The 19,875-nt window shown below is 44.7% G+C and overlaps 1 protein-coding gene and 1 long non-coding RNA gene across 2 annotated transcripts; one reads left to right on the top strand and one right to left on the bottom strand.

The window, feature by feature from the left end:
- Positions 1-4,702: 4,702 nt before the first annotated feature.
- LOC128844982 (uncharacterized) lies at positions 4,703-11,713 on the bottom strand. The gene is made up of 3 exons (XR_008446582.1): positions 11,470-11,713; positions 5,549-5,895; positions 4,703-4,795 (listed from the first exon to the last, which is right to left on the bottom strand). It is a non-coding gene; the product is annotated as an uncharacterized LOC128844982 (long non-coding RNA).
- A 279-nt stretch (positions 11,714-11,992) lies between these two features.
- Positions 11,993-18,477, top strand: LOC128844734 (small integral membrane protein 10-like protein 2A). The gene is made up of 2 exons (XM_054042680.1): positions 11,993-12,253; positions 18,244-18,477. The coding sequence occupies exons 1-2, from the start codon at positions 12,068-12,070 to the stop codon at positions 18,262-18,264; spliced, it is 207 nt and encodes a 68-aa protein (XP_053898655.1). The 5' UTR covers positions 11,993-12,067; the 3' UTR covers positions 18,265-18,477.
- Positions 18,478-19,875: the final 1,398 nt, after the last annotated feature.

Here is a 19,875-nt window from a genome sequence, read left to right on the forward strand (position 1 = left end):
AAATCCCAAGAATTTTAAAACTGTCTGGCTACAAATCCTTTCCCCTGTCAATTGCTCTGGTTTCAGTCTCTTGCAATAACATCATCCTTGTAGCTCTCCAGTCCTCCAGAGGGTCCTTCAGCAATAACAGGGAAGTCAAATCCTGATGGACCTGATTTTCCATTGCCCTACAGACCCTTCCAGACATTTCAGCAGATGGAGAAGTCACAACGGCAGTGGATATGCTCCACAGGGAATACCCTAACTTAAGATTTTAACCATCTCTACTGCAAGGAATTTATCTGGGATGTGGTTTAGGACAGAAGTGTGGCCAGAGTGCCACTGAGCTCCAGCTATTGGCTGTTGCAACAGCCTTTAGAGGCTATATGGGCAGCTGAGCATAAAATAACAGATCTCATGCTAGGAGTGTTAAGCAGACCTGTGGATAGTCCCAGAACATGGAGATAGGGGAAGTGCAAAGATCATGTACAGTCACCTTTGCTCTCCTCCCCCACTTCCTGTGCTGAGTGTAGCACATCCAGAATGAATAATTAGATCCAATATGTCTAATGTGAAAAACAGAAACAACAACTTTAAAGAATCTAAACACACCAACTTTTAGTCTTCTTTACGTATATAATAATAATAAAATACAAATTCTACTTTTCCTTTACACATTTCCTTTATTCTTTTTGTTTACTCCTCTGATTAGATCATAACTTTATTTTCTTCACAGTTATGTTTATGGCACCTGACTGCCACGACAAAACATAAAATGACTTCAATAGGATAAAAAGACAAGGAAAGAGGTTGCCATGGAGAAAGCATTTGCTTTAGCACAAATTATTATTATGATCCTGTTAAAGGCAACCCAAATCTTTATCCACGTGTTCTTTTCAAAGTCTTTCCACCTGGTTATTTGGGGATCAGGTTTTTTTTACTTACATCTACAAATAAATGTTAAAACTAATGTAAGGCATTTTTAAATTTTGATATTAATTTATTTTAACTGTGTAGTCAGATATTTATACCACAAAAGTTTTAGATATATATTTAACTTAAGCCATTAAAATAATAATTCAGTATTGGATGGATTCCATATAATTTAATAGAGAACAGTGGATCCATGCCATATTTTTAACATGTATTTGTAAAATGTTATTGTCTCAAACATGCTAAGATGGAATCATCTGGGATCAATGGAAACTCTGCATTTGGAATCATGGCTGAATATCTCCCTTAACCTAAGTATCCTATGAATGCTGTACAAGGCAGATCCTTGCTGTTGTTTTTTTTTTGTTCCTTTGGGTACATTAGGGATTGTTTGTTACTGAATTGTAATATCTCTTTACCCATGTTATTTATTTTATTCTTGTATTTTTGTGTTTTCTAAAATGCAAAAAGCTTTTTAAATACAGAAATAAATAATTAATATAGTGCTGTAAATTTACACAGTTCTTTGCAGACAAGTTTTTTGTCCTGAGGATGAGAAGAGTGAGGGATGGGCCAAGGGAACAGACTGAAGGGTTAGAGCTTGACAATATGCTCAAAACCTCAGAATCAGATAACAGGATGAAGGAGGTGAAAAGAGTGTGGAGGGAGAGGGAAGTTTTAAATAATTAATTAACAAACATAAAAGTACCTGATAATCTGCAAATGTGGAAATTTACAGTAATATGTATAGAATGTGTAGGTAGAAACATAGTATTGTACAAGTTGTTATGTAATAAAAGTAATGGTGGTACTGTGAATCCTTAAAATCCTTCCAGCATTCTGATAATATCATGAACCATAAGCCTGAGGCTTGCATCAGAGCCTTAATATTGATTTATAATCTGGTAACCTGTCTCTCCTCATCCATTACATTTTAAAAAAATACAAAAAAAACCCACATTCTTAGACATGAAGAGGAAGTCATTCAAAATAGTTCAGATACTGTGTGAATTTCTATTGTGCTGGCACTACAGCAGCATGATTATGTGGGCAGGGAGTGGCAGGATAATCATAGTGATGCAATACTGGAAAGTTTTACACATTCTGACAGAGTATCAGGATTATGGAGATAATTTGCATTTTGATTGCATCTTTAATCCAAGAATCTCCCCATGTTTTCATGCAAATTAGTTAATTAATAAAGTCATACAATACCACAGTAAGGTAGATGATGCCCATTTTACATATGGGGGAATTGAAGCACAACGAAGTGAAGCAAATGTCCCTGCCAAAGTGAGAAATAGAACATATTAGTCCTGATTCCTAGACACAGGCTCCAACTTTTAGATTGCACTTTTCACTGACATCAGCACTATTAATTTATTTTCCTTTAACAAACAATGTGTTAACATTGCTAGGCACAAAATGAAAAGTCTGTCTTGCCACGGTAAAACTGTTTTTTGGGGGAAAACAGTGTAATTTAATTTCATAGCAGTTGAAAGTTTGACTGGGTATTGAGCAGTAGTTGATTTTACAAGAAGCAAAGTGATTCACAAAGTATTAGAGGGCAAGGTTGAGTCCTAAGTATATAATTTTTTAACTCAATTGTATTTATTTATTTAAAAAAATAGTTTAAAGAGTTTTCTCTCACTGGAGCAGTGAAAAAATTGAATTTGTAGGTGCTTTTCAGTCACATGATAGTTAAAAAAAATGGCTTGCTTAAATACAGTGCAAATAGGACTTGATTCTGTGTTCACTGAAGTCAATATCAAAACGCTCATTGACTTTAATGGTGCAGGGTCAGAGCCTTGTTCTTCACAGAAAGAAAAATGTGAGCACAGGACTAGATGTTCAGGAACCTGTTCCTGAGTTCTAGTTCTGGCTATGATATTGGCTTCCTCAGTGGCCTGGGACAAGTCACCAACCTCTCTGCCTCAGTTTTCTCCTGTGTAAAATGGGGATAGTAATATTTATTCAATTTCCTTAGTAGTAAATAGTTAATATTTGTAAAGAGCTTGAAGACTAAAAGAGCTAGACACAATTTATGCAGAATGGTGTGTTTTATTTTGTTTAATGTTTTTCCTTAAATTACTTAGCTGTGTATTTTAGTAAAGTTATTACTGCATGCTACCTACTTTTAACTTAGTCAGATTACAGAAGCTATCTTCTCACTCAAGTGCAAATCCAGAGTGACTTTACTCCACTGAAGTCAGGAGATCAGACTGGTGTAGAAGTGGTGTGAAATCAAAGGCAGACTCACAGTATTTAAAATTACAGGCAGATATTTTAGACATGATTGATTTCCTGAATCTTGAAAAACTGAAGAAATGCAGTATCAGCTGATGTGTACAGCATTCAAATTTAGCACTCAGTCTGCTGTAGGAGAAAAATGGCTTAAAATAAAAGAGGAACTACAACTTTTAAATGTCAACACTAACTATAGTAGAGAGGAGAGAGACTGAAAGAATTGTGAAAATAAAATGTTAGGAAAAAAATATTTTTGGAAATAAGTATGGCTGTTCTTATGTAAGTAATAATGAAAATTTGTAAACCAAATGTATAATTTTCATGTAGTATTAGCACATGTGGTTTACGTGGTATTGCACATATAAAGGAAACAGGTCCTTTCCTTTCTTAACAAAATTCTGATAATCACCTCTTCCATTAGGTATTTCAATTATAATGACCACAAACCACTCTGTGTCTGCTCACTATTAATTTGCTCAGTATTAATTTATACCTTTATATGCTGATCCAGCATGCACTTAGTACTAATCATAATGTTTACTGCCATGAAAGCATTGGCAGGCAATGGAACTACTCATAGTACCAAGCATTGTATGTGATTGTAAGCTCTTTGAGACAGGGGCTTTTTTTCTGTTTGCAAATATTAGGTCTGATTCTCTGCTATGTTACTTCAGTTTTATGACAATGTAACTCTATTTACAACAGGTATAGAATCAACCCATTTGTCAATTGTATGGTGATATAAGTGTAAAAATAAGAAAGAATGGCTAAAGGGCCTGGTTCTTACTTCTGGGGAAATTCTGCACCACTACACACCTGCAGAATTCATGTACTGCACAGATTTTTTTTTCTCTGCAGAAAATGCATTCTGCTGGAGAGGCACTGCAGTTACACTTTTTGCCCACCAGGGGCTGCTGTGGAACCAGAACAGAGGGCAGCCAGCTCACAGGCAGTAGCAGCCAGCAACTGGCTGCATTCCTCACAGTGCCCTGCCCACAGGGCCAGGGTAGGAGGCACAGGATATGGGGGAGACAGGGGAGCAGACAGAACAGGACACATGGTGCTGCTGGAAGGTCAGAAACTCGGGTTCAAAAGGGCTAGTGGGGGGATAGACATGGACGTGGTCTCAGGAGCTAGTGGGATGATAGCATTGAGCCAGGGGCTGAATGGGGGGGACTGCAGGGCCACATGGGGACAGGTAATGGGGGGGCTGCAGGGCCACATGGGGACAAAGGAAAGGGCGGAGTGCAGGGACACACAGGGATGGCAGGTGTAGGGATATATTGGGACAGGAACCCTCTGTGAATCAGCTGTTCTGCGGCATGCAAGAGGCGCTAGGAGGAAGGGGGAGGCGTGGGGTCAGGGCGCGCTCGGGGGAGGGGGCGGAACTGGATGGGAAGAGGCGAGGCAGGGGTGGGGGCTTGAGAGAAGGGGCAGGGACTGAGGCAGGAAGACACGAGGCTGGGGTGGGAGCTTGTTGGACGGGGTTGGGAGTGGGCGGGGCTTGGGGCAGAGCAGGGGGTTGAGCAACCCTGGTGTCCAGAGGAAGCCGACGACAGTGTCTCCAGATTAAATGTATGTCAATCAACAGAGCCAGAGGCTGACAAGGACCAGCATCTACTGTGGCAAATTTAATCTAGAATAGAAACATAGAGCAGCAACAAATGATACTTTCTTTTATCTCACTGCACTACTGTTCAGCTAATTCACATAAAAACTACTAGCCTCTGTTCTTGGACTGGAGAGCAAGACATTTTGACACTACACAGATATGGCCAATTGCAAAATCTACATCAGATTAAAACCAGAAACTAAAATACATTATTTTTAACAAGCTCAGCATAAAAATAGAAAGGTAAATTATAACTGAAACAAGACAATATAACTTCAAGAAGCAGTTACAGACAGCAACCTGTTCTTCACTAGAACTGCTCATGAAAGGCTCTAAAGAAGCTATCTGCTATGAGAGAAATAGCATATATGAGAATACAAACCTGGTATGAACGTTCATTATTTTTATTTTAAATGGGTTTTATCTTGATAAGTTTAAAAGTAACTTTTTCTGTCAGGATGGACATTTCCAAAGAGAATTTGTTTGACCTATCCTCCCTGTTCCTAAATATAAGGATTAATAAATTGTCTTGTTTGAAAGACAATGATGGCTATGGATACAATTTTGTCATGGTAAAATTAAGCAAAATTCAGTAAAGATTAATGGGAAAAATATACAAAATCAGGGTAAGTCACGTTGGGGTTGAAACCAAAACTGGATCCCTGATGCCCGGGGCTGAAGCTGAAGCCAAAGAAGTCATGGATAACTGATAAAGTCATGGAATCTGTGACTTCCATGACCAAATCATCCTTAATGATGACACCTGGTCATACTTACTTTTAACTTTGCTGATGGATGAATGTTGAATGTCTGGTGTTGTTGCTAGGTCTTTGCAACCAGTTATTTTTAGAGAATTCGAGACCCCACGTTCTGTATGTTGCTAGAAGATGTTAGTTCAAAAGTGGTCCCACTTCTTAATTTTTTATATTTTGGGGTATCACAAACTTTCAGTCCATGAGGTTAGCAACAGTGAATGTTTTTTAAAACTGCTAGTTTTTGCAGGACTTTTCCAAACTGGTGCTATCCTAAGGATTACTTAACTCCAACCTGATTGGGCCACACTGTTGGAATCCAAAGTGTGTTTCACATCATATTGCCCAAGAGCCATGGAGGGAATCATTGCGCTGGAGGTGGAATAAGACAGGGTCACAAACCATAAGAATAAAAGGAAAAGACAACGTCTTTGCCTTTTGGATTAACAAGCCACTTGAGGAAAAACTGACATTACAGAACCCCGAGACTGATCACCTCTGAGGAAGGAAGTCACAACATCAACAAACAGGCTACACAATCCTTTGATCAGTCTCCTGCACCCTGCTGCTGGTAAGAAGCCCTGTATCAGCAACATCACCATCTGGCTCCTTGACAGGGGTTCCAATTTCTATTTCATCAGAGCCCAGATCATGAGAGTTGAAGCGTTTGTTAACTTCCTGTTACTTTAAATCTCTTACTTTCTCCTTTTTCTGTTTTGGAGTTGTGTTTTTATTATCTGGAAGACATCCCAGCCTTTTATTCTTTAATTTTAGGATGTAAAAGTGTGGCTCTGTATGTGTGCATATGAGCACCAGTAAATGTCCCCATGAGAAAGCAAGTTGCCCAGGTTTTAACAAGCCTACACTCTACTGTATATAATACTTGCTCCATATTTTGTGTAAGTTATTATTATTTATTTGCATTACCATAGAACCTTGGAGCCCTAGTCAGGGACCAGGTCCCCACTGTGGTAGGCATGGTACAAACACAGAACAAAAAGACAGTTACTGCCCCAAAGAGTTTACAATCTAAGTATAACACAAGAGACAACAGATGGTGTGATGGGGTATAAAGCCCTTACTATTACTGAGAGGGTTACAATTAGCCCCTCTGCTAGCACCTGGAGGTGTGTTAAGTAGGTCAATTAGCAGGTTCACTTGGAAAGAAGTCAGATTTCCTTAAAAGGAGTAAGAATGATCAGTGTTAGAGAAGACCTAGGAGCAAGTGTTGTTTCCTTGCTCTAAGAAAATAAGCTCATAGAAGTCAGGAGAGAGGAGAATTAGAAAAAGTAATAGAAAATGAGTTAACTTAGCTCCTGGAGTGGGTCTCAAAATTGGGATAGGATTTCAGGGATGTAGACTTGGGGTGTTAGCCATTCTACTGGACACTGGAACAGGTGATGTAAAGACCCTGCAGTTTAGGGACAGAAAGACTATTGAGTTGGGACTTACCTCAAAGACTCTGCTTGAGGCTGCAAGACTATTGTGTTTTTTTGTTTGTTTGGTTGTTTTTTTTTTTTGTTTTGTTTTTGTTTTTTTGACTTTCTGTCCCCCCTGGAAAGAGGAAACAAATAGTGACCTGGCTGGAGGACTAGATCACAAGAAGAGACAAGACAACTACAGGGTTGGAGTACCTGTCTGCGGGGATGCTAGTTTGAGAGAGCTACATTATGCCTAGCTATGAGAGGGTGCACCAGCAATGAGTGCATTTTCCTACAGATAGATAAGTACAAGAAAACAATACAATAACCTTGGTCAGCAATATAGGCTGTGGTATCAACACACTAGTAGCCTTATGTTTGTTAATGTTTTTTGTAGAAATCACAGAAGAGGTGACTTATTTTGTTTTAAGGAGTGGTATGAAAGAAAATAACGAAGTAGTTTTGAGGATGTTTATGGGGTGCTCCTCCTGAGAATGAGGGGAAGCAAGGAAAGATACACATAAGTGCTTGTTTTAATATTTAACGAAGTGTGTGATGGAGGTTGGCACCATTGAATCAGTGGTGGGAGTCAACATTTTGATACTGAATGAAAGAAGATGGCTAAGGTAAGGATAAACTTCAGATGGTCTGGAAAGTGGAGACAAGCAGCTTATGTTTGATGTGAAAAGAGGGAGCAAGTGGAGGGATGCAAAGAGGGAAATTACATCCTCAAACAGATGGATTAGGAAAACTAACTTTCCTAAGAAATATAAAGCTGTCATTGGTAAACTGTCAAACAAGAGTTGCCAAACTTCTGCTTCTCAGTGTTCTGATAAGGTCTACATTATATCTGCAGGATGGTGTGTGGTCAGCAGGGAGGAAAAGGGTTAGCTACTACGCAAAAATTCAAACTCAAGGAAGCTTTGATTGGTTTTGAGGTTGTGGTTTAGACACCACCAATAATTTGTTTTCAGCCTCCAAATATTTTACCTACTCCAAGTCCTGGTTTGACAGTTTGATAAAGTTATTTAGTTGGGGTTTAAAAAAAAAAATGGACAGCCACGTCCTTAAATTCCTTTTTTGGATTAATCTGATTTGATAGATTACAATATTGATAACTTGTTGATTTGAACTTGACAAATGTACTGTTGAATTAATAGTTCAGTATTGATGTTTTCTTGATCTTTTGGTTTAATAGTCTTAATCAAATGTATAAATGATGGTCCTACTGCTTTCAGTAAGCAGTATGGGCCAGAACTATTGAGAATCTGGGCAGATATCCACCTAAAAGTGTATCTGGCTTCCCTAAATTAACCTTCAGTTTGCACACTGCAGTACAATTAAATAGCTGAAAACTTAAATATTTTGGGGCAGCAGGGAACAATGAACTTGATAGACTTAGCAGACTCAAAGTATTGCATCAGTCAGTGGTTCTCAACCAGGGGTCTGGGGCCCCTGGGGGGCCATGAGCAGGTTTCAGGGGCGCCACCAAGAAGGGCCAGCATTAGACTCCCTGGGGTCCAGGGAAGAAAGCCAAAGTCTCAGTGCATGGTGCTGAAGCCCAGGGCCCTGAGCCCCGCCATCTGGGGCTGTAACTGAAGCCTGAGCAATGCGGGGGGATGGGGGAGAGGGGGGCAGGAAATTGCACTGCTTGCTACCCCAATGATGGCCCTGGCTTTTATATGCAGAAAAACAGTTATTGTGGCACAGCTGGGCTGTGTGGTTTGTTTGTTTGTTTGTTTGTTTTTATGTAGCACTGCGGGGAAGGGGCTCAGAGGAAAAAGGTTGAGAACCCCTGTGCTAAATCACATTTTTAATTAGTTGATGTCCAGGTTGTGTCTAGGACTACACATGAGGTGGGTGGATAAGAGAGAAGGCATTTCCCCTCACTGTAGCCCTAGCACAAAGGCTAGGCACTATTTCAGTCTCTTCTTCCAGTACACAACGACAGGAACTCTAGTGCTGATGGGGCACTTAAAAACCATATGTGGAGAGAACAATGACATGATCTCACTCCTTGCAGGCAAAGGCTGGGTATATTGGATCTATAAAAATATGTATCAGAAATAATGAATGTGAATATGCCTTCAATCTAGGGTTGCCAGGTGTCTGGTGTTCAACCAGAACGCCCGGTCAAAAAGGGACCCTGGCAGTTCCGGTCAGCACCACTGACCAGGCCATTAAAAGTCCAGTTGGCGGTGCTGGCAGGCTCCTTACCTGGCTCCGGGCAGGTCCCCGGGAGTGATGACATGTCCCTTGGCTCCTAGGTGGAGGTGTGGCCAGGGGGGCTCTGTGCGCTGCCCGTGCCCTGATTGCCAGCTTTGCAGCTCCCATTGGCTAGGAATCATGGCCAACGGGAGGTGTAGGGGTGACACCTGCAGGCTGAGGCAGCGTGCAGAGCTGCGTGGCTGTCCCTGCGCCTAGGAGCTCAGGGACATGTTGCTGCTTCTGGGGAGCCTCCTGAGGTAAGCACCACCTGGAGCCCACACCCCTTACCCCCTCCTGCATCCAAACTCCCTCCCAGATCCTGCACCCCAACCCCCTATCCCAGCCCTGAGCCCCCTCCTGCACTCTGAACCCCTCATTTCTAGCCCCACCCTGGAGCCCGCACCCCCAGCCCAGAGCCCATACCCCCCGCTCACACCCAACTCCCTGCCTCAGCCTGGTGCTGCCTCCCACACTCTGAACCCCATGGCTCCAGCTCAGAGCTCCCTCCTACACCCCAAACCCCTCATCCCTGGCCCACTCCAGAGCTGGCACCCCAGCACGCAGCCCCCCCTGAACCCCTCCTTTCTAGCCCCACCCTGGAGCCTGCACCCCCAGCTGGAGCTCTCACTCCCTCTTGTACCCCAATTCCCCAGAACAGTGAAAATGAGCAAGGGCGTGAGTGTCGGGGAGAGCGGAAGGGGGGATGGAGTGAACAGGGGTGGGGCCTCAGAAGGGGCAGAGTGGGGGCAGGGCCTAGGGGAAGAGGCGGGGCAAGGGTGTTCAGTTTTGTGCGATTAGAAAGTTGGTAAGTAACCCTAGACTTCACTGCTTACAGAAGTGCCCACCTTTGGGCCTAGTCCAATGACTGATCCAGTTGCTGGCTTAGACCAGTCCAGGTTATGTTCCACCCTGCCCCATTTGGTTCTGTGGACCAATGCCAATCACAGGTCAGACCAGATGATTCTGCTCACTGCCTCAAGATGCTGCTTCTAATACTCTACCTGTAACAACATGGAACAACTAGAAAAGTCTATGGGCTGTCTGCCTGCAGTCATGTAATTCAGAAAGGGAATTGCTGGATTCCTTTTCCACTGGGGAAGAGAAGTGCAAAGGGAAAGGTCTGTCTGTGTGCCTGCCTGAAAGGACTTGGGGCTGACACTGAGTTTTTTCTTGGGCTGACAGCCTCTCTTCACTCACTCACAATGTGGATAGTAGCTTTGCCCCAACTTAGCCTAAATATTTCTATCTCTGGCAATAAAAGCTAGTACTTTCAGTTTCCTGCATTGGGCTCATACTGATTGCAGATACAAATGCATGCAGAGATGAGTTACCTAGGTGCTCTCCCCTACTCTGAAAACATTGACTGGCCAAAACAATATTATAAACAAAAGTGTACATCAACCTGGGAATATATTCAGTCCTCTTGGGATTGCTATATATCTGTGCATTAAAGCAATTAAGAGGCAGTAAAATATTTTTATAGTGCTACTGGAAGATTTTAATGTTAATCATATAAACAATTATTTCAGACTGTTTTTAATGCAGGGAGCCTTAAATGCAACTTTTATGATTTAAATGGTCCTAAAATAAATGAGAAAGGAGTGTACTCAGAAGACAATTAGAAAAATACTTCAGAGGCCTGATTTTTCATCTAATACTAGTGTTTACAACAATGAAACCTAATAGAGTTGCACCCGTTTCCCTGTGGTGTGGAAGAAAAATCAGCACCCTGAAATCCCTTCTATTCACTCTGCCACTGGCTTATTGTACTGGGCAAGTCACCACACTTCTGTACCTGTTTCTCCATCTGTAAAGTGAGTATAAATTATTGTTAATTTATCCCAGAGGGCTTGTGAGAAACTTTTGCAAAGTGTATTGAAAATCTATAGATGAATGGTTCTTCAATACTGTACTATTAAAATAAAGCTTTCACTAAAGTAAAACAAACAACTTTTTCTCTTGGTTTAGGGATAGCTGTCTGGCTGCCTAAGTGGTGCAAAGAATGTGGTTTATTTAAAAAAAATTGGCATGGAAAATTGTTTGGTTGATGTGCCTATGCTAGAGCAGTTGTTATAGGGTGCTCGTGCTAGAATAAAATGAATACAAAATATACTTCCTATGAAAACACAGAGCAGAGGGATTCAGCCTAGAGCTAGACTGGAAGAACTTAGGGCAACACTTTCTTTCTCACCCCTGCAGCACCCCTGGGTCACACTGTTAAGCTTTTATCCAGCAGAGTCAAGGGAAGACCCTCACATAATTCCCTCTGCTTCACGAAAAACAGACTCGGGCAGAGCCTGAGCTAGTCAGCACTCACCCTGCCCTTGGCAAAGGTAAGGTAGCCAGAGTCTGCGGCGGCCGCGGCCTCGCCCTGCCTGGCTGCCCGTTCTCCTCCTCCACAGGGGGAGAAGGCCCAAACGCCCTCTAGTCCCGCCCTGCGTCCCGTCGTCCGAGTCGCTCCCTTCTTCGTTCCCGCCTGTTCTGCTAGTAAGGACAGTACTGCACATGCCCTCCCTATGGGCCTGAAACGCGTTCATAGTCTTCATACGCATGCGCCTAGTCCTGAGGTGGGAGGGACTGGGGAAGGAGCCCAGCGGCTCCGTGAGCACTGCCCATGCGCAGGGGAGGGACGCTCTGTGTGTGTGTGTGTGTGTGTGTGTGTGTGTGTTTTGTAGCCCCTAGCCTGCGTCGTTGCGCCGTGCCGTCATAACGCAAAACCGCTGTGACGTAGCAAGCGGGGGACCTGCGTATGTAAATTCCATAGTTGTCCTTCCTATCTCCCCCATTGCGATCGACATCCGGGCTCTTTGGGCTGGGGGCGGCGGAAGGGAGGTGAGGCCCTGGCTCGGCTCCCCAGCGGGTCACTACGGAGTGGGGGCGGTGCAGTCCGAGCGCCCGGTGGGGGCGGGGGGTATATGGCGGCGGCTCTGTCCGCCCTGGCTGCTAGGCTCTCGCAATCGGCCGCCGCCAGGTCCTACGGAGTCTTCTGCAAGGGGCTGACCAGGTCCCTCCTCCTCTTCTTCGACTTGGCCTGGAAGCTCCGGATCAACTTCCCCTATCTCTACATCGTGGCCTCCATGATGCTCAACGTCAGGCTGCAGGTGAATGGGGAGGGGCTGCAGTCTCCGTTCCCGCCGCCGGGGGGCTTGCGGGAGGGGAGGCGGACGTGACTCCGCTTGAGGCGGGCCATTGTTGGAGTTACTAACGCTTCCCTCGCAGGTACCCAGGGACTGAGGGCCAGTACCGGATTTACCAGGTCGTCAGGCCCATGGTCCAAAGGGGCCCCGGTCCGGCCGGCTCCTCTCCGCCCCTCCCACGGGGGAGAAGCTTAGTGCTCCCGGCTCCTGCTGCAGCAGGGCAGGCTCTGCCGGCAGCCAAGCTTCTCCCCCGCCTCTTTCCCCAGCCTGGTACCTTCTGCCCCCCCCCCCCCCCCCCGCCGCCGCCGCCGCCGCCGCCGATCAGCTGCTTGCTAGCAGGAAGGAGGAGGCAGCCTCAGCAGGCTTGCGGCTCCGGGGAGGAGGAGGAGAAGAGGCGGGGCCTTGGGGAAGGGGCTGGAATCAGGGCATACCCCTGCCCTGAGCACCTGCACGACCTCAGCCCACAGCCCTCTGCCCACCCTGACCTCTGCACCCTCACACACCCACAGCCCCCTGTACCCCCTCACACACCCTGAGTCCCCTGACTCCTCCACCCCCACACATACCCAGCCCTCCATGCCCTGACTCCTGAACCCCCCCACATCCCCACTCCCATCCTGAGCACCAAATGTGAGCGCCTGCACCCCTCGCACAAAACAGAAGCTGCCCCAGGTAAGCGCTCCACACCCCAACCTTCAGCCCCAACCCTGAGCCCCTTCCCTCATCCTAGCTCCTGGCCAGACCCCGCACCCCAATGTTTTTTTACAATATTAGGCAAGCTCATAAGTGGTCCATCAAGACCCTCTGCAATTTTCAAATGGTCTGTGGAAAAATAAGTTAGACTATAAGAACAATCAAGGTACCTCACTTTATTTTCATTGACTTGCTATTACTTATAGGAGGAGGATGAAGGGGGGGGAAAATGGAAAAACGGGGGTGGGGGGAGATAAGAGAAAATGTTCTTTTTCTTGTCTGGGTCCCAGGGAGGGGCCCCAAAAATGAAGCTGAGCACAGGGCCAGGGGGCCCTATTAACGCTAAATCCACCACTGGCTGTCATGTCACCTGGGCTGGGGATACTGTGTAAGCTGATCCCCAGTCTCCAACCTACCTGGGCAGTACAGCTGACATGGCCCTGCCCCTTAGCTCCTCTCCACTCCCTAGCCCACCCACCCCTTGCTTCCCATCACTTAAGCCTTAGGCCTCTCACTTTTAAAAATGATTGCTTGCCCCTTCTCAGGCTTTTCTGGCACCCCCTGTTGCCAGGTATCCAGTTTTAGACTGGAAACTCCAGTAGAAAATGGGACCTGGGTGTCCGGTTAGCAGTGCTGACCGGAAACTAAAAGTCCGGTTATAGAAGTAACCACATTACCCTCTGCTCCTCCCACTCCCAACACCCACCCCAGAGGGCTGGAAGAGAACCTGTCCCGCTGCTGCTGGATGTCACGTAGTGTGGGGGAGTCAGGGTCCTGCACCCCCTACTGCGTGCAATTCACCGTGACTCTCAGCCAGCCAGTAAAACAGAAGGTTTATTAGACGACAGGAACACAGTAAAATCAGAGCTTGTAGGTATGGGAAAACAGGACCCCTCAGTCAGGTCTGTCTTGTGGGGTAGGGAGCCCAGACACCAGTGCTGGGCCTCCCTCCGTTTCCCCAGCCAGCTCCACACTGCAATCCCCTCCAGCCCCTCCCTTGTCTCTTTCCCCGGCCCAGGAGGCGACCTGATCTTTGTTCTCCAACACCTTCAGTTGGCACCTTGCAGGGGAGGGGCCCAGGTCATCAGTTGCCAGGAGACCGTGTGTCAGCCATTTTCTGTGCAGACAGCATCACACCTGCCCTCTAGGGCTCTACAACAATCACACACCCTTATCCCACCACCTAGATACTTAAGAAATGCGTAGGGGAAACTGAGGCAGTCACACAGTATTCAGAGAAAACATTAAGAACATTCCCACTTTGTCACACTGGAGGAGGGGCAGCTCAGTGCAGAGAGACGAAGAGAATGGGCTAGAACCAGGGAGAAGGTAGGTACGCGCTCTGGGTGGGGGGGATCCTGTTTACCCCAGCCCTGCTGCGCTTGCAGTTTACCCCTGGTCCCTCCCTTGCTCCAGGGACCAACCCAAGCTCCCGCCCCACTGTGCTTTTTGCCTCCGGCCCCTTTTACAGTCATTCCCCGGGGGGCCCACAAATATGTTTGGAGCCGGGCCCACAAAAAGTTAATCCGGCCCTGCTGGGGGCACTGTTGTCTTTTTAATCTGACTAAAGAGAAACTTTTGCACTCACTTCCAGCTAGAGTGAAGGTCAGATTGTGGCTGTGATGCATTTTGTGCAGATCATTACTCGTGAGGGCATTCTGCACACAGTATTTTAAAATGCTGCAAGTTTTATTTGTCAAGAAATAAATGCAGAGGCTCCAGCATGGCAGTGGGGAGCACAGGCCACTGGCTGCATGAAGGTGGGAGATCACCCTGCAGTTCCCCCCCCACCCCCAGGACATGGACTCAGTAGTGAGGCTGCACCCAACCCTGACACAGCATAAGGACTGGGCCTGCCCCAGAAACGCCCTGGGGCCCTGCCCCTCTATGCCAGGTGCACCAGGTGTGGGACAGGCAGGCTCAACCAGGCAGGATCCAGGTGTGGGAGAATCTGGATGCAGGCAGCTCAGTGGGGAGGCGTAGGTGTGGAGGGCATCTGGATGTACACAGGCTCGTTGGGGGAGGGGGTTCCAGGTGCAGGGGCAATGGGCTCTGCAGGGGCTTCCAGATGAAGATGGTTGGGGCTCAGTAGGAGAGTCTGGGTGCTGGGGGAGTGGGGCTTGGTGGGGTCGTGGTCCAGGTGCAGCTAATTGGGGGTCAGTGGTGGGGTCTGGATGTGGGGGCTCAGGCATCAGGGTGGGAGTTTGAGTGCAGGGAGCTCAGTGGGCAGTGGTCTGGGTGCAGGGGGGCTCCAGATGCAGGGGTTGAGGTTTGGTGGGGTGGGGTTTGGGTATGGAGGGCTAGGGGAGTTCTGGATGTACCATGTGAAGTTTGGCAGGGGTATCTGAGTATGGGAGGCCCAGATGCATGGGGGTTGGGTGGATGGGGGAGCAGCTCCCCACACAGTGACCCCTCTCCCCACAGCTGAAGAGCAATGGGGGTAGAAAGCAGGGGAGGATGATGAGCTTCCTGCAGCTGGGGAAGGTTTCTGGGGGTGGGTCTGACACAGCCCCAGTCACCCCTTGCAGGGGAAGAGGAAGTCCTGTCCTGTCCTGCCTCCAGCCCAGAGGGGACTAGCAGCTAATCCCAGCTCAGGGTAGAAGCCACTGGCTGGGGTGTCCCCAGGCTTGCGGTGATTTACCTCTCTGTTAGCTACTCCAGGTGCTTGAAACGATATACCCACACTGCTAGGGATTGGTGCGTGACTGCTCTTGCAGCTTCCCTTTTAGAAAGCAATTTTTCTGTGGGGAAGCCAAGAAATCCGCAGGTGACATGAATTCTGTGCACATGCAGTGGCATAGAATTCCCCCAGGAGAAACATCCTGTTGTGTAAATTTAAAAACAAAGACAAGTACATTGAGGTTATGCTGTTATCTGATCCTGCACAGCAGTCACTATAATAAGCAATAAGTGACTATTATACCAGTCCTTCAGCTTGCATGTTATCTCGTCGTCTTTGTAGGATACATGCTGTGTTTAGTGTTCCAGTTTCTGTCTGTCTGGCTAAATAATTTTATAAGCATATATAGGTTGAAACAAAATCAGTATAACTACCCAAAGGAGCAGTAAAAATTAGTTTTCTGTTAGAGATTGACTTTCAAATTCAAGAAAAATTGTCCTACTAGGAAACCCAGGATAACTTGATGCTTACAGTAAAATATACATTTATAAGCTTTTGATTTAAATGTAAAACAAACTATTTGGAGCCTGCTCTTCCAAGATGCAGAGCTCTCTATTTCATCTAGCCCAATGGGTATTGGAAACTCATCATCTGGAGGGTTGGGCCTTAACAATCTGCTTAAGGATGTGAGCCTACTCTCTCTCAGAAGGTGGTGAATGTTTTGCTGTTGACTTCATTGGCAACAGAAGAGGGCCTAGATGAGGCAAGCACTTGAACAGCCTTTCAGGCAGATCAGGCAGCTACTGGGGGTGGGTGGGGGGAGTGACTATAGAGAAGGTCTCTGAAAGCTTGGTTGTGGTATGTTAGAGGACAGATGTTATTACCACTTGAGGCCCATAAAGGATGAAACTTTCTAAATCTAGCAAATAAATAAATAGAGATATCCTATCTGGAAGGAGAACTGGAAGGGACCTTGAAAGGTCATCGAGTCCAGCCCCCTGCCTTCACTAGCAGGACCAAGTACTGATTTTTGCCCCATATCCCTAAGTGGCCCCCTCAAAGATTGAGCTCACAACCCTGGGTTTAGCAGGCCAGTGTTCAAACCACTGAGCTATCCTTCCCCCCAAGCAGTAAGATGAAACAAAAAGAAACTGACAAGACTGATCAATAAACTTTTAATTACCAAATCTCTTCTCCTCCGCCCCCCGATAAGCCACACACACTACAAACCAAACCCTTCTTTCAGGAACAATAACAATAGAATGATAAACTGATAGGGAGACTGAAGGGACCAGAGGATTGACAACGTGGATATGGCGACTTTTTCTTCTTGAACCTGTCTTTCTGTGCTACAACTCTTTAAATTTGTAACAGTTAGTGACATGTCTGGATATAAGCCATGTGTAGCTCCACACACAGTATTCAGTTAGTAACCATGGCAGCTATTTCATCCTTGTCTACTGCCTGTGTTGGCAGATGGTGGTCGTCTTGTAACAGGATCAGCAATTTGGTTTGTTGCAATATACATTGTAACTCCTAATCATGCTTGTGCAATCAGTTTGCCTGGTGATCTTTCCTCTGAGCTGCGCATGTTGTTTCATGTGCTGTATGTGCCAATCTATGTGAACGTTCTCCAGGCACTTAACCCGCTGCTGAGGACTTATAGTTGTGCAGTTTTTCACTGAGTGCCTTGATACAAAGTTAGCAAGTACAGAAGGTAACACACACAAACATGTCTGGGGGGAAATGAAACGTTATTAAAAACAGCTTTGATGGACATAATAGTTGAGACTTTGCCTCTGACTTTAATGTCCATGTTTTAAAAATTAAAGAAAGAGAACAGGAGTACTGGTGGCACCTTAGAGACTAACAAATTTATTAGAGCATAAGCTTTCGTGGGCTACAGCTCACTTCTTCTTATGCATCCGAAGAAGTGGGCTGTGTAGCCCACGAAAGCTTATGCTCTAATAAATTTGTTAGTCTCTAAGGTGCCACAAGTACTCCTGTTCTTTTTGCGGATACAGACTAACACGGCTGCTACTCTGAAATCTAAAGAAAGACACTTAAAACTGATCTCTGATGTTAAGCCTCTGATCACTTACATACTGCAGTCTTATTGGTTAAAGTAGAGAGTATTGTTATGCAATAAGTTTTCAGATGTCTCATTCGCTGAGTCACTTGTGATGCTTTCCGCCACCCAACAAAGGTAAGCTCTAACTCAGTGAATTTAAACTGCAAAAGAGGAGAAACCAGCATTAAATGTGCAGCGGAGTAGAGGGAAACTTGCTGTCAGAGGCCATGATTTTAAATTTTGTGTATAGAAATAACATTTTTAGAACCTGTTAAAATTAATAGCATTAATATCCACTTTCATCAGTGTAGGATAAATCTGCTTGAACATATTCAAGGAAAAGAGTTAGGGGGACCTCCTTACAAACTATACTATTAGGTTCCTCAACTACATTCTGCTGTTGAGCTATTCTTTTTTTCCCTTCATGATATGGAGATCCCTAAATAATACCTGGTAATACTGATAATGTTGTTTGGATATGATGAAAATGTGTATATTTTACTTTAAGAGAAGCAGTTGAAGATGGAGACTGACCATGAGTTAATTTCCTGTATTCATTCTTTCTTTCAGGTTCATATTGAGATCCATTGACTTGTGACTTGCTGTGCTTGTCTGTGCTGCAACTAGGGTTAATAATATTCTGTATTACTGTTTAACAAAATGCAAAGTTTGAAGGACAGAAGAGCTATGATTGTCTCCCATATGAATATGGAGGAGGAAGACGTTTTAAACCATGAACATTTAAGTGAAAGTGGCCCAAATAGCCAAAATGAGATCCTTCACCTTCCAGACGTATGTTCCTTGTTGAAGAATTCTCAAGTTGATGTTAATAGTAGCTTACAAAAAGAATTCTTTTCTCTTAAGATCAGGAATTGTTCTTTATTTAAGGCTGTACCTTTGCCTCATATTGGCAAGAAAATGCCTCCTCATTTGAGTGAACCAACAAGGTTAAATTTAAGTGCAGCTTCAAAGGATTCATCTCATCTGCTCTTTTCACCTGAGAGAGGACGACTTGATAAGATTTTTAACCACTTTGATAGTACTTCTGTGACAGATTGGCTGGAGAAAGCATATAATTCCATTAGTGACTTGAGTGTCTGGTGTTGCACTGGAGATAACTTTGTACATTTTGCACATTTCTGGCTGTCAGAGCTACAGTACAATCAAAAAAGGCAATTGTTGGAATTAGAAATGGGTATTATTGAGGATGAATTGCAACTTGCATTTCTGGAGGCGTTGGATTCTGAACTGCAACCTTCTGATCTGCATTCCATCCTTGCTGCCACGTTGAGTGAATATCCTATGGGACTACTGAGCAGCCAGAAACCGTATATTTTCCTTGACTATTTAAACATCATGTCTTCAGAGCAAATAACTGCATATAAAAAAATGCTTTCAAGTATAAAATATACAACAAATAATCCTCAGGTAACACAGTGGCTACTAGCTGTACGAGCTTTTGCACTAGCAAATCTCTGGCATGCAGTAGTGAAGGTAAAAGCAAAATAATGCTGAAATCTTAATAATGTCTGTTTTTAATATTAGAAAAATATATCTGATTAAATCAAACAGTGCTGAGACAAAGTTAGAGTTCAGGTTTTAGTGAGAGCTATGCAACTAAAATTAAATGGCACTTGGAGTTGCTAATAAAACACTCTTGTCTAGTAAGTAATGGGGAATGTTATATGGAATACCATAACTTCTGGGCTCAGGAGATTGTAATTTGACTTATTTAGGATTCATGCAGCTCTCAAATGAGTTTTTCACATTAATGCTTGTCTGGAACAGTTTTTGGCTTTAATTTTACAGCACTGATCTTTTTTTAAGGGTCTGAGCCAAATCTGTGCTTTTGGCTGGTGTTTATAGTCCCCTATTGGAAAGTTCTTACCTATAGAATTCAATCCATCTATCTCAGCACAGGTGGGGTTTTTTTTGTTTGTTTTTGTTTTTTAAAAAAAACCCTGTGACTCTAAAAGTATTGTGTATATCAATTAACTGAGAGATTCTGAAGCTGAGAACTCCAATATAGGACATCTCTCAACAGTTTTTTTTTTTTTTTTTTTTAGAGAAATGGTGTGAGTTTCATTTAAAGAATATCTTCAATGAAACTTGCTGGTGAGCTGTAGACAAAGGCCTATCAATGTCTCCCTTATAACTAACTATATTTGCAGGGGGGTTGTGTGTCCTTTCTTTAAAAAACAA

The sequence above is a fragment of the Malaclemys terrapin genome, chromosome 10 (genome assembly GCF_027887155.1).
Source record: "Malaclemys terrapin pileata isolate rMalTer1 chromosome 10, rMalTer1.hap1, whole genome shotgun sequence".
NCBI lineage: Eukaryota > Metazoa > Chordata > Testudines > Emydidae > Malaclemys > Malaclemys terrapin.